We start from the raw sequence: 15,448 nt of genomic DNA, 5'->3' as shown, positions 1-15,448 counted from the left end.
TCTCCAACTTTTTTTTGTGTTAAAGGGAACCTGTCACCAGCATTTCATCTATTGAACTTTACTTATCCCTCACTGGCTGCTGCTATAAAAAGTTCATTACCATTATCCCCTCTCCTAAACTCCTCGGCCGACTGTAAATAACGGTCTGCAAACATTTCATGCTTTTTATCGTAATAATCCGGTGTCCCTTTGTGCGCATACACCAGAAGAGGACATCAATGCACAAGCGCTGGATTTTGTGTGCTGGGGGGGAGGCCAGGAGCTGTCAATCCAAAGTAAGAAGGTGGGGTAAACTCGGAAAGACTAATATTTGACTCTTTTATGCTCATTAGCATACGGTGTGGGAACACTCAAAAACTGAATACTAAAGCTACAGAGCCGACTAAGAAGACAATTATAGGTTATATAGAAATTATTTTTCACCCTCTACACTACCGTTCAAATGTTTGGTGTCACCCAAACAATTTTGTGTTTTCCATGAAAACTCACACTTACATTTATCAAATGAGTTTCAAAATGACTAGAAAATATAGTCAAGATATTTACAAGGTTGGAAATAATGATTTTTATTTCAAATAATAATTTTCTCCTTCAAACTTTGCTTTCGTCAAAGAATGCTCCATTTGCAGCAATTACAGCATTGCAGACCTTTGGCATTCTAGCTGTTAATTTGCTGAGGTAATCGGGAGAAATTTCACCCCATGCTTCCAGAAGCCCCTCCCACAAGTTGGATTGGCTTGATGGGCACTTCTTGCGTACCATACGGTCAAGCTGCTCCCACAACATCTCTATGGGGTTGAGATCTGGTGACTGCGCTGGCCACTCCATTACAGATAGAATACCAGCTGCCTGCTTCTTCCCTAAATAGTTCTTGCATAATTTGGAGGTGTGCTTTGGGTCATTGTCCTGTTGTAGGATGAAATTGGCTCCAATCAAGCGCTGTCCACAGGGTATGGCATGGCGTTGCAAAATGGAGTGATAGCCTTCCTTATTCAAAATCCCTTTTACCTTGTACAAATCTCCCACTTTACCAACACCAAAGCAACCCCAGACCATCACATTACCTCCACCATGCTTGACAGATGGTGTCAGGCACTCTTCCAGCATCTTTTCAGTTGTTCTGCGTCTCACAATTGTTCTTCTGTGTGATCCAAACACCTCAAACTTCGATTCGTCTGTCCATAACACTTTTTTCCAATCTTCCTCTGTCCAATGTCTTTGTGCTTTTGCCCATATTAATCTTTTCCTTTTATTAGCCAGTCTCAGATATGGCTTTTTCTTTGCCACTCTGCCCTGAAGGCCAGCATCCCGGAGTCGCCTCTTCAATGTAGACGTTGACACTGGCGTTTTGCGGGTACTATTTAATGAAGCTGCCCGTTGAGGACCTGTGAGGCGTCTTTTTCTCAAACTAGAGACTCTAATGTACTTGTCTTGTTGCTCAGTTGTGCAGCGGGGCCTCCCACTTCTCTTTCTACTCTGGTTAGAGCCTGTTTGTGCTGTCCTCTGAAGGGAGTAGTACACACCGTTGCAGGAAATCTTCAGTTTCTTGGCAATTTCTCCCATGGAATAGCCTTCATTTCTAAGAACAAGAATAGACTGTCGAGTTTCACATGAAAGCTCTCTTTTTCTAGCCATTTTGAGAGTTTAATCGAACCCACAAATGTAATGCTCCAGATTCTCAACTAGCTCAAAGGAAGGTCAGTTTTATAGCTCCTCTAAACAGCAAAACTGTTTACAGCAGTGCTAACATAATTGCACAAGGGTTTTCAAGTGTTTTCTAATCATCCATTAGCCTTCTAACACAATTTACCATTAGAACACTGGAGTGATGGTTGCTGGAAATGGGCCTCTATACACCTATGTAGATATTGCATTAAAAACCAGATGTTTGCAGCTAGAATAGTCATTTAGCACATTAACAATGTATAGAGTGTATTTCTGATTAATTTAATGTTCTCTTCATTGAAAAAAACTGTGCTTTTCTTGCAAAAATAAGGAAATTTCTAAGTGACCCTAAACTTTTGAACGGTAGTGTACCTCTTCTGGTGACAGGTTCCCTTTAAATACATTTTGCCTTTCCTTACCCCTGGTATAGAAAAAGCATCTTATAGTTAGACGATGTAGAGCAAGGAAGCCATAGGCTATTCGTACTTGTGGGACAAATTTGGTTAATAACACTATATTTGGGAATTTTTGTCTATGTAAATCCTTTAAATATATTCTACAATGTATGTTAATGTTTTGATCACCTTTTTTTATTCTCCAGAAAATATGCCACAAATGAGTGATCGGAGAGCTTTACTCTTGACCACGAAGTTCTGTTTCTTCAGTACTTGAATACTTTAAAATAAAATAAAAAATAGAAGCTTGCAGTGTGGTGCTGGTTTCTGTGGAGCTTTGTTGTTTTAGTCAGCAGCTGATCTTTGATCCCTAATTCTTTTCTTGCAGATATCTTTCCGAACTCCACGCTCCGGGTGACCCGGCTTGGCAGTGTATTGGAGCACAGCACAAATGGATTCTACAGCTCATGCACAGCTGTAAAGAAGGCTACGTGAAGGAACTAAAAGGCAAGCATAGATATGACAATATAGAAACACTCATTAACCCATCTCTATTTCCCAGTAAAATACTTTCAGATACAAGCATAAAACTTTCTTCATTTAATTTGTAATTGCATTGGTATGTCTTTTTAAGACTGGTGCTGATGCTATAACTCGATACAATAGACTGTGGAAAACTTTCATGCTGTTATGAAGTGAGTTGAAATTATAGTTCAATCTAGACTAGGTTGTTTTTCAAATTTAGCACGTAAAAGATTGTCACATTAAATAGTCACTAACCTTTCAACAGACGTTGCATAAATCCATAGTAATAAATGTTGCAATATATGTTCTTAGAGACAATTCCTCTTTCTCCACTTATCAGGACCTTGTCCTTCTCCCACCTAACTCCTGCTCTGATCATTCTCTCACACTCACTTCACTGCTTAAATCCGTCTTGAGAAACAAAATGGATTATCGGCTCACGGGGAGATCAGGTTAGATGCTGCCCATAGTAGCCTATGAAGAGGGAAGGGGGACGAGGAAGCAGGAGCAGAGCGAGACGCACAGAGACGTTGTTGTAGCCTCTAGTAAGTGTTCTATTTCACCCCATTGCTGGATTTACAGCTGCACTGCTCAGTACTGCTGTATGATGCTGCTTCTAAGGGTGTGATACAGAGAGTTAAGGGAGCAGGAGGTTCTCTTCTCTATGTGGGCAATGTATGGGAAACATGGTAGCAGTTAGACTCCAACCCCTAGCTGAGGGAAAACTGAAAATTAGAGAGAGAGCCTGCAGAGGGGAAATCTGCTAAAAACGCAGGACACAAGTTATATAATGGTAAGAAATAGTGTTATTCCTCATTTACACACATGTGACATCTTATTCTGAAAAGTCATCTGAAAGGTTAAGAACACTTTAAGGAAAGTATCCTACAAGTTATCTTTTTATGACCTCTCCGATGTGAGCTGTGTGAACAGCTGAATGGAAAGATAAAAATGGAGTTAAATATTGTACTATGTTGTGCTGTTTTCATTAAAGGGGTTTACCCACTATACTAAATTATTACTATATTACACCACCTTAGGCCCATTGGCTTTTTCTCTGCAAAGTGCTATTCTGACCAGTGCAATTTCACTATTCAGATTTTAATAAACAGTTGGAATTTTAATAGCTTGCAGTTCCTAACTAATTAAATACAAAGCTTATAAAAGTTAAAGGTATCTCAATAAGACATATGCAATATCAAGGCAGGACTTTAAATTTCTGCTTTTATTATAGTTTTTAACAAGTATTTCCCACCAAAACTGAAACTAATGTGGACCTTTTTAAACATCTTATTTATATTGATCTCTGTTCTGTTCTGGAAATTTGGTTATACGTCTCCATAACCGTACTCTATAGTTCTCTATAGTCCTCTATGGGGTTGTTACCTGTGAAAAGTAGCTTGTGTCCTGTAATTGAATGCCTATCTTGGCTTTCAAACAAGACATGGATAGCATGTTCTGGCTGTGATCTAACCTGAGTTAGATTGAGGGCACGGCCAGCCGCCCACGCTTTCGGCCCGTGCTCCCATACAAAGTATGGGAGCACGGACCGTAAAAAGCAAAAGATAGGACATGTCCTATCTTTTGTGGTACACTTCTACGACCCAGACACCTTCCCGTAAATATACGGGAAGGTGTCCACGGTCAATAGAAGTGAATTGGTCCGTAATTACGGAACATTTTTACAGTCGTGTGCGTGGGGCCTAAGGAAAATGTTCCCATACAGCAGCCATGTGTAATACAGCGGCAGGTCTATTGGAGGAAGTGTCAATGTGATGTGGCTGCGGTACAGAAACATTTATTTACAATGTAGGGGGTGAGACAATCTGGAAAATCTCTCTAAAGCCTATGTACACCTTTTTGAAATCTTTTTTTTTTTTTTTTTTAAATAAAAATGTCTATCACTGTGATTGGTGCAACTTTATACATTTTATTAAAAATTATTTAACTTTTTGAGATCAGGTGCTTTGTATCCTGTATACAGAGCAGCTGTATGTAGAGCTGAGACCTGAATCCGTCAGTGCTACAGGACTGACTGGTTTAGTGTCAGCGGGTCCGATCCATCTGTTCTCGATCACGCTTATGTTATGAATTTAGATGTGATCGTTAACAGCTCGATCCTGCGTGTCAGAGACACGCAGGACCCGCTGACACTGAACCAGTCAGTCTCGCAGACCTGATTGGTATAGGATTCACAGTAAGATACAGCTGCTCTGTATAGAGAATACAGAGCAGCTGTGCCTCCAAAAAGTAAAAATAATTTTTAATAAAAACTGACGCGCAGGATCCACCTGTAATACTGTCAGAGACACGCAGGACCCACTGACACTGAATCCATCAGTCCCGCTGACCTGATGGATTCAGGTCTACGATATTGCTGCTCTGTATACATGATCCAGAGCAGCTGCATCTCAAAAAGTAAAAATAATATTTAATAAAACGTATTTTGTAAGTTGCACCAATCAAACTGATAGACATTTTATATATATATATATATATATATATATATATATGTGTCTAACGCCCACAGGTCAATTTATGAACGTTTTTTTTTTTACACAGCATGTGGATGAGATTTATGCAAATCTCATCCACTTTACTGCTACTGTATGATGCTTCGTATTTTTCGCACCTAATCCGCTGTGTGAACATACCCTAAGCTTTACTGAATAATGAAATATTTTAGCAGCACAGTAAAGCAGCACTTAAGAGAGCATCAGGGACAGCTTGATTTAAGACCATGTTTATTCTAGAATAAAATGGAGTCTGCAATAGATTGAGAGTGAGCCCTTTAAATTATTTCCTTTGGTGGGCCTAAGGTACCCCAGTCCGACACGGTCTCCCTGTGTCTGTGTGAATTTCCTCCGTGTACTCCAGTTTCGTGCCATACTTTAAATAAATAAATACAGATGAAAATTGGTTACAGTGTGTATGTCTGAGATCGGGAAGTCGGAGCCCCATTGGGCAAAGTGACTGATGCGAATGGTGACAATCTCTGTACAGCGCTGTGAAATATGTTGGTGCTGTATATTAGAAATAATGAATACTAATATTTTCCTTTCTGCGATCCTCTGACAATAGGCTGTTTGCCTGGGGTCCTTCTGCTGGCGACCATTGAAAGCACATATGTAATGCATGGACGAGCTGGATCTTCTAGAGTGAGAGCCTTTCTAGCCTTCAGATCAGTGACTCCCTTTTATTAACAAAGTATAACTTTATAGGGCATTTGAAATAGTTTTTCTGATTAAGACAACCCATTAGATTGCAATAAGCACTTTGAGGAAAACCTAGCAAATGTGTTTTGTACTTGCTAAGATAGGACAAAGTCATTCCTTAAGCATTAGCATGATGCTAATATTCTATTTTTATGATAGACCTACAAAATAGTAAATCCAAAAAGGTCACTGAAGAGAGTAGGGCAGCTTAACCTGCTGTACGTTCAGTAAATCCCTGCTGTCAGCTTGTCCTGGCAGGCATTGCTATGGAGCTTACGTTAGAAGTTTGGTTGTAGACATGGACATGTCATTTACAAAAACATCTCTTATCTTTATCCTATTCCTTTTATTGGACAGCCCAGTGATGAATAGCAGAGGTTATAGCGGAGGACTGATCCCAGACAGTGCAGAAACTGGCTCAAGGAGCTGCAGTAAAAGAACCGTTTTTCAGTCTGTGTGTGTCCATGGGCTGGGTGAGACTCCCCAAATTACAGAAAAACCTATGGTGGTCTGGGAAGCAGAACAAAGAGTCGGAGAGTTTAGAAACTGGTCTGTTCAAACAAACAAAAGTACAATCAAGATGATAGTTGCAAGCTCGGGCTGAAGTGGAGAAAGAAACCACTTAAAGTGTAATTATTTAAAGGGGAGTCTTGACTGTTTGATTAAAATGAGGAATCTATTTCATTCGCATGTTTGTTTTCCCGTAGCGTCTTGTAAACCTAACAAATCGAAAATTGTTTGAAACTAAAACCTATCAAGTTGGAAGGTAGTTGATGGTACATGCTAGTTGGGAATACAAAAAAAATCCATACGATTTTGTATACTACATTGTACTAATGTTTTTGTCTTGTTGTCTAGGTGTTCGCCTATGGGAAATGGTTTGCCATTTCCCCTTTTGCTATATATATTAATAAATGGTTATACACATCATTTCTATACTCTTATGAGTGCTTGATATGTCCTGGATAGTTTTTTGTTTTATATTCTATATACTGTTCTATTTCAATTGTAATGTTGTATGCTCAATTTTTTCTATTTTGTTTTTTGATTTTACAAGATCAACACCCTTTGCGTTTTAGTTTCTGTTTTTAATGCACAATGCATGCCAACGGCGTTCGACGGACTCCTTTAGCTTACAATGGGATCCATAGTTCTCCACCAAGGTGTCTTTCATTTTGTGCTGCATAAGGCCTTTAATGCAGATGTAAACATAGTCTAAGACGGAATCTAACATATAAAAATGTTTTCGAAAGAAATGATACTGTATCATGAGAGAGATGTTAGTACTTATTTCACACAGACTAAGTAACTATGCTGGGTGTTCAATAATAAGTTCTTCATTCAAATGTTTCATTTTTGAAAATATATTTAGAGGTTCATTCATTACCCGATGCTTTTCATTCTATGTTTTTACCATGACAGTAAAGATGATAAATTAGCACCTGTAATCGGCCACAATATCATTCTGGTATGACTGCAGTGATTTCACTAAACTGAGATCAATAGATCAGCCATTATCAAAAGGCTATTCTCATGATAAACATTTATAGCATAGTTACCTCTGGGATCCTCACGTGTACGGGAGAACCGGGGTCCTGATATTCTTGTTTGCCAATTCAGACCGCCTGCTCTCCCAATAGAAGTCAATAAAGTGGTGGGTGTACTTGAGTTCAACCCTATCCATTAAAGTCTATAGAATTTTTCCAATGGTTGGCTTTAATGTAGTTCTTTTGAAATATGACTTTTATTAACATGTAGTAAAAGTCTGATGAGTGGAAGTTCCTCATACAGTCCAAGAATAGGTCAGTGCAGCTACCAAGAACATCCCCAGTCACTCCTTTGAAATTAGAAGTTCTGGGCAAAAGCACTAGTCCACTTCCAATAAATAATCTACACCAACCCATATTCAGTGAAGGTCCTAGGGACCGGACCCTAGCCATCAGAATTTTTTGACACATCTTATTGACCTTCTTTAATTTTCAACACAATCTTTATGACTGCTACTATCTATTACTGTCATCATATCCTGAACATAGCGGAAACAAGTGGGCTGAAGTCCCAGACCGTGAACTGCTAGTTTATACAGAGTAATCTATCTAATCTATCTAATCTATCTAATCTATCTATCTATCTATCTATCTATCTATCTCCCCCCAGAGAAGGAATGGTATTTTTCTTCCACTGTGCAATATTCACCTTTTAAACTAGAACTTAAAGTAGCCCAAGGTCTGTGCTCTTTTCCTGCCAGGAAAAATCTCCATGTTAACCCCCTACTGACATCCGCCAGCAGGATTCATAACAATCCTGCAGTTTGAAAACAGTTCAGCATTTTTAGTAACTTCAGAGCATGACATGCCGATCGTGAAGCTGATAACATTCCTTGTAATGTGCCTGCCCTGGTTACATCTTTCTTCTGCCTCCTCTTCAAGGATTCACAAGACAAGATGTGTGTAAGAAAAATTATGTAACGAGAGCAGAGATTTTGTTCTGATAATTTGAATCAGAACATCACACAAGACGAATGAATGACAGGTCATATCTTTTTTTTTTTTTTATTTTGTCTGTTTTTATTTAAAATGTTAGATAATTTAAATATACAAATTAATAGCTAAGTTCACATCTGTATTGGAGGCTCCAAATTCCACCGAAAATACTGAAAACATCTATTGTTTCCCAGAAATCCATGGACACCACATGGGAAACATGACGGTACCCATTAAAGTCAATGGGTTCCGTTGAGCCCCGGTTGTCTCCGTTGTTCAACAGAGCCTGCGCTTCTGCCATTTTCATTGTTCTGCTCCTCTGAAGGAGCAGAACAACAGAATGCCGAACACCGATGTAAAAAGGGCCTTAGAAACATATGACAGGATATAGAGTACAAATGATAGACTGGTTATCCACAGCACTCACTTGATCGGAATACAGCTACTCCATTTCAGCTGGATGCAAATTCCAAGTCCAGTGATCCCTCCTGGACAATCAATTGTAGCAAAAAACTTGAGGACAGCATCCGTATGGCAAAAGTAAAAAAGTGTTTATTAACACATCCCAATATCAATAGTGCTACGTTTCGACCCCACAGGAGGTAAAGCTGCTTGATAAAGACTCCTGCGGGGTCGAAATGTAGCACTATTGATATTGGGATGTGTTAATAAACACTTTTTTACTTTTGCCATACGGATGCTGTCCTCAGGCTATATAGTACAAAGGTGCCTACCAGCTTTTAATTTATGGACAATCCAGTAAAATGGAAAATTTATTTAGGGTCTATAATTATAAAAAAAAAACAAAAAAAAAAAAAACATCCATCATTTTTAAAACTGTGTTAGATATTGTTCTTTTCATCATTTTGCAGTTTACAGTAAATGCTGCTGTTAATATTAGTATCTAAACTATAGACATTTAGCACTTTTATCTTTATTTTTTGGGGGTTTTCTAATATTACGTGGCTGTTACGAGCTTAGAACCTATGGGAAGTGTTGTTGTGTACAATAATAAATAACAATGTAATACAGGATACGCAAGTAAAGAGCACCCCAATAAGGCTCTGTTCACACTGATCTGGTTTTTCGTCAGTTTTCCAATATTTTTGACAGCCAGAATAATGTAGTCTGCAGAGCTTTTCTGGCCTTTAAAAATAAACAGACCTTATTAGAGGTCAAATCTAATTTTCAAATGGATACAACATATCTGTCTGTTATAAAAGGAAGCAATGACACTAGTGTGATCAGAGGATCCAGGATTTATATATAAATAAACCACATGGACATAAATTCCACGACAGAAAAAAATGGAAATATTGAAGTCCGATAGAAGGGGAAGGTTAATATGAAACAATCCTATGGGTAGATGGTGAGGTTGCATATGAATTAATCTGTTTAGCTGTCAAATTTAGTGGCAAAATATAAATACAAAATTTAAGAAATTTTTATATTTAAAATTTTTGCAAATTTGTGTACTGATGCCTGGATAGAATACTACGTGAACGCGGCATGCAACTTCATTACTATTGCCTTGAATAGGCTTATATGTATTTACAGCATTAGACACAGGCAGTAAAGCCGATGTCAAAGGAGTCTTGTTATCCAAGCAGCTGGCTCCCTCTCGCTTGCCCTCACTTACTGTACATCTGGAAAAGGCTTCTTCCAGCTGGAAGCCATTTCATGTCTAAACCACATCCCCCAGGCTTAGTGAAACTATTCTCCTGACGGTGTGAGCCTTGCTTCGTGTTAATAGGTGGACGCAAATTACAATCTAATTGTCCAAGTGGCAAAAAAAACGAAACTTTCATGCACTTATCAATTCTATTTTTCCTACATTTTATTATTTTTAATATGTGACTTTCTAGGCCGCCATTCTGGTAATGAGAAATATTTTACTGGTCTAAAGTTGTAATTTATATTTTAACTTTTTTTGGCTTTGTTGGGCATTTATGAAATGTTTCTTTTATAGAATTTAATATAGACTGCTTACTGTAAGAAAATGGTATGTATTATAAAATCCAGAATGGGAAGCATATGGGTGTAGATAAAACTAGTTAGGCCATGTTCACACAGGGCGGATACGCTGCATAAAAGTACACCACGTATCCGTCCTGGAGCTCGCAGGAAATTCTGCCCAAAAAACCACACCAAACTGCTGTGCAGTTTTTCGGGTGGAATGTCTGCTGCGGAAAACAGTGGTTGGGGGGAAAAAAAAAGTTTATACTCGGTTGTCATAGCAACGCTTTCTTCTGTTCTTGTCCAGGCCAGACTCGTGGGATGATGCTGCAGCCCATGTGACCTTCAGGCTGAGATTGGCTGCAGCAGTCACATGGGATGAAACGCCATCCCAGAAGGCCGACCTGGACGGAGAACACGAGAAAGGGTTACTTTTCTGCCACACAAAAACGCAGCATTTGCTATTTGTTGCCGTTTTTCCCTCCCATTGAATTCAAAACCGGCAACAGAAAAGCAGCGATTCCAAAGCATAAATTGACATGCTGCGGATTAAAAAAAATTCACCGCAGGTCAATTTATTTATGCTTTTCGACAGATTTTTTTTTACACCACATGTGGATGAGATTTGTTCAAATGTCATCCACTTGCTGCTACTGTAATACGCTGCAGATTTTCCACAATTAAATCCGGTACAGAAAACCTGCAGTGTTTACGCTACGTGAACATACCCTTAGGGGTTTGGCCTATTTTGGCCTTAATGACCCAGGATTATTTTTCATTCCAAGGGTAATAACTTTTTTTCCGTCGATGTAGCGTATGAGGTTTTTTTTTTGGTTTTTTTTGCGGAAGTGTGATTTTTTTTTTTGGGCACCATTTTTTGCCATTTTAGGCACACAGGTTGATGTAATTAGGGTGATACCAAATTTATATGTTTTTTGTTTTATGTTTTAACACTTTTAGAAAAATAAAACTATTTGCTTAAAAAAAAAAAAATGTTTTGTGTCTCCATATTCTGAGAGCCATAAATTTTTTTATCTTTTTATTTTTCCATCAATTTAGCGGGGTATATGTGACTTTTTGATCACTTTTTATTCCACTTTATTTGGAGCGTTAAGGTGACAAAAAACAGCAATTTGCATGTTATATATATATATATACCAAAGACAAAGAACAAGTAACAGCACCAGGACTTCAGCGTTGGGGAGATGTTGGTTTATTCACCACCAGGTGGAAGAATGAGCAACGTTTTGGTTCACACCTGAACCTTTCTCAAGCTAATTCAAACAGTGTATAATACCACATATATATATAGGAGGATACACAAAGTATACAGTGTAATTACATAATATGCATAAAAAAATGAATCCATGTATAAAGTATGTTCATATAATTAGTGAAGACATATATTAAAGTGACCAGTGCATTAATTTCAGTACAACATCTCTCAGTATAAGATACAAATGTGTATATAACACAGGTAATACTATAATTACCCTATTTAACGATATCATATCCTAATGAAGGGGCGGAGCAGAGGAATCATATCGAAAACTAGTTAAAGTACAAGAAAATTTTGGACTTGTATTATAAAACTTACATTGTCGGCTCTCGGTGAAGCATGGAACAAGCAATGGCGTCCCACGATCAATAATGCGCATGCGCAAGATGGCGGACTGCCGGAAGTGCGTCACATGGAACGCATCCCCGGAACGCAGTACAGCCGCGCATGCGCAGATGGCTCATTCCGTCACAGCGCATATTATAGCAGGACAGAATAGTAATCAAATACGGGAATTACCCGGCAATGAGTATTTTAATATAAATACCCTGCCACCATTGTGTATGTATAATTCTGTGTCTATATATAATTCTAAGACTCAATATGGAGTGTAGAAAAAGGGGGCCACGGACTATATCATAAGTAGGAGAAATGGCTGTGTCCCAATAGGACGAACAAGTAGTCTCCTACTTATGATATAGTCCGTGGCCCCCTTTTTCTACACTCCATATTGAGTCTTAGAATTATATATAGACACAGAATTATACATACACAATGGTGGCAGGGTATTTATATTAAAATACTCATTGCCGGGTAATTCCCGTATTTGATTACTATTCTGTCCTGCTATAATATGCGCTGTGACGGAATGAGCCATCTGCGCATGCGCGGCTGTACTGCGTTCCGGGGATGCGTTCCATGTGACGCACTTCCGGCAGTCCGCCATCTTGCGCATGCGCATTATTGATCGTGGGACGCCATTGCTTGTTCCATGCTTCACCGAGAGCCGACAATGTAAGTTTTATAATACAAGTCCAAAATTTTCTTGTACTTTAACTAGTTTTCGATATGATTCCTCTGCTCCGCCCCTTCATTAGGATATGATATCGTTAAATAGGGTAATTATAGTATTACCTGTGTTATATACACATTTGTATCTTATACTGAGAGATGTTGTACTGAAATTAATGCACTGGTCACTTTAATATATGTCTTCACTAATTATATGAACATACTTTATACATGGATTCATTTTTTAATGCATATTATGTAATTACACTGTATACTTTGTGTATCCTCCTATATATATATGTGGTATTATACACTGTTTGAATTAGCTTGAGAAAGGTTCAGGTGTGAACCAAAACGTTGCTCATTCTTCCACCTGGTGGTGAATAAACCAACATCTCCCCAACGCTGAAGTCCTGGTGCTGTTACTTGTTCTTTGCCTTTGGTATTCTAATCTAAGGAGTTGATTCGTCCTTCTACTGGTAACGTGCACATGGCCTGATGTTCAGTCTGCATTGAGTGCTGTGTTTTCCTCTACTCTATTGAATTATATATATATATATATATATATATAATATATTTATTTATTTTATTTTTACAGCATTGACCGAGCGGGTTAAACAACGCTATATTTTGATAGTTCGGACTTTTAGGGACGCGGCCATACCCGTTATGTTAACTTTTATTTTTTTTAAATATTGCTTTAGGGGAAAAATGCGAAAATATATATTTTTTTTGGAACAGTATAAAAAAACGTTAACTATTTTTTCCTTTTTTTTTTTTATCAGTCCCCCTAGGGGACTTGAACCAGCGATCGTTGTATCGCGTGCATGATATACTGCAATACTAATGTATTGCAGTATATATCGTGATAGAGGCAGGGCTTCAAAGGAGTACAAAGATGGCAAACCAGGCTGCCATGACAACCATCCGCACCCCCCGATCACATCGTGGGGGGGGGGGGTCGATGGTGCGTTGGAGGAGGTCATGATTGACCGTGGCATGTAAAGTGTTAAACAGGCGGAATCAAAGTGATTTTTGATTCCACCTATTGCAGTGAGGTGTCGGCTGTATAACAACAGTCACCCGCTGAGTATGGAGCGCGCTCAGCCCGTGAGCCCGCTCCATGCTTCCCTTTAACGACTGTCGCGTACTAGTACGTGATATGTCGTTAAGGGGGTCAAGGCTTGATACGAAGGCGGCGATACATAATATGTTAGTCTTTTTTGCGGTTTATACTTTTACACATTATCGCATAATTCTAAGAGCCATAACTTGCTGGACAGTAGGAATTTTTTTTAAATTCTTTTTGGGCAAAAAATATATAGTGGGATCAGAGATGAAAAAAATGATGTGCCTATCTCTTGATCTATCCCGCTGGTTGAATGAGACGTGCTTCTCTCTGATAGTCACGTGCTGCATCTGAGGCCACCATAATGCATCAGATTAACCATCGCTGCTCTGGACACTATATACTAAACATACAATACTACAACATTCTTATTTTTTTAATATTTCTGAATGACTCACCGTTATTTTTTTTCTTGGTATTGAATGAAATCAAAATCCCAATTAATCTGGGAATTAAAGTCCCATAAGCATTGCATTACTAAGAGGAATTATATCCATGAAATAACGGAAAAATAACACATTTGGGAAGATTTGTACATTTTTGCCCACGCTGGTCCCTAACGGTTGACGTTTACCAAGCTTTCGTGTAAGAGGTAGATAGATATAACTAGCCATGTTGTTCATGGCAGATCTGGATACGATAAAATGTGGACTGCATGTATCTTGCCACCATATAAAACCTAAACCGCTGGCCTTGACACCCATAATGTTACATGGGATCTCTGGTTGTAATCTTTTTGCATGTAGCCTATAGGACAGTATGCATTATATGTCTTTTTTTGACCAAGTTGCTAACACAATTAAACCAATGTTTTCTCTCTTCATCTAGCCCAGAGAATACTCTGTCTAGGCTGAAAGTGACAAAGCTTCTAGGCCCAGGAGAAAATCAAATAACATTTCTCACTGTTGACATAAGTATAATTTTAGACGATCTTGTTATGCTGCCCTGTTTTCTTATCTGGGAAGAGTGAAATATGTGTGTGCAAATCATTCTCCTTATGTAGAGACGGAATCCTATACTCTAGTTGTATCCGCCGAGCTCCCAAGTATTACATGTTTGGTCAACAAGCAACAGTGGGTGGTCAGGCTGCAGCACAGGACAAGGCCCCGCTGTGCGCAGGAAAAATGTTCAAAGGTATTTAAGGGTGGTAAGGAAGTCTGACAGGCTTCAGAAAGTCCCGAGGCTACGAATCAGAATTCCTTCTCACTATTGTAGGTTGTGAGAAAGCTCAGTATGAGATACTTCGATGAAGAGGATGCACATCTTCATCTGCATTCACATCTGCCTCCACACACACACTGCTTTTATATAGGAAACTTCCAGTATTTGAATGAATGTAGGACTGGAGAAGACTTTTCCATGGCATCCTAGTGTACGCTATTCTCTACTTATCTCGCATCTATACTATGATTCTTTGGAAGGATACGTTTTTTACTAGCTTGCCTGTAGGAATACGCAAGCTTATTTTTTTTTTTTTTTTTTTAAAGATGGATATAAACTGAAAATTAAGAAATAATGTATATTTATGGCACAAGTTATCTGTAAACAAGTGACTCAGGGAACCTTCTTAGTAACTTTGTCATGTGCCGATACAGTCTTTAATAAAAAAAAAAACTACTAAGCTGCTGTTGGCATTGTTGCGGGTGCTCCTGCTGTTGTTGTTCTGCTACTTCTTGTGTGTTTCTATTTAGTACTCTGAATGCATAATGGTGTTCTGCTATAAGGGAACTGGGGTTCTGATTGTTTCATGAACACCTAAAAGAGGACCGGTCAACTCTCCTGACATGTCT

The 15,448-nt window shown here is 38.6% G+C and overlaps 1 protein-coding gene across 1 annotated transcript in view; it reads left to right on the top strand.

Annotated features, from left to right (window-relative positions):
- The window catches only part of EXOC2 (exocyst complex component 2), a 136,125-nt gene that overhangs the window by 59,693 nt on the left and 60,984 nt on the right, over positions 1 to 15,448 (top strand). Inside the window, exon 10 of the mRNA XM_075826691.1 lies at positions 2,449 to 2,567. Within this exon, the coding sequence (XP_075682806.1) occupies positions 2,449 to 2,567 (119 nt within the window). The remainder of the gene's footprint in view (positions 1 to 2,448; positions 2,568 to 15,448) is intronic.

Source organism: Rhinoderma darwinii, chromosome 5 (genome assembly GCF_050947455.1).
Source record: "Rhinoderma darwinii isolate aRhiDar2 chromosome 5, aRhiDar2.hap1, whole genome shotgun sequence".
Taxonomy (NCBI): Eukaryota; Metazoa; Chordata; class Amphibia; order Anura; family Rhinodermatidae; genus Rhinoderma; species Rhinoderma darwinii.
The sequence above is the reverse complement of the archived record's forward strand: the minus strand, read 5'-3'. Positions and strand labels throughout refer to the sequence as shown.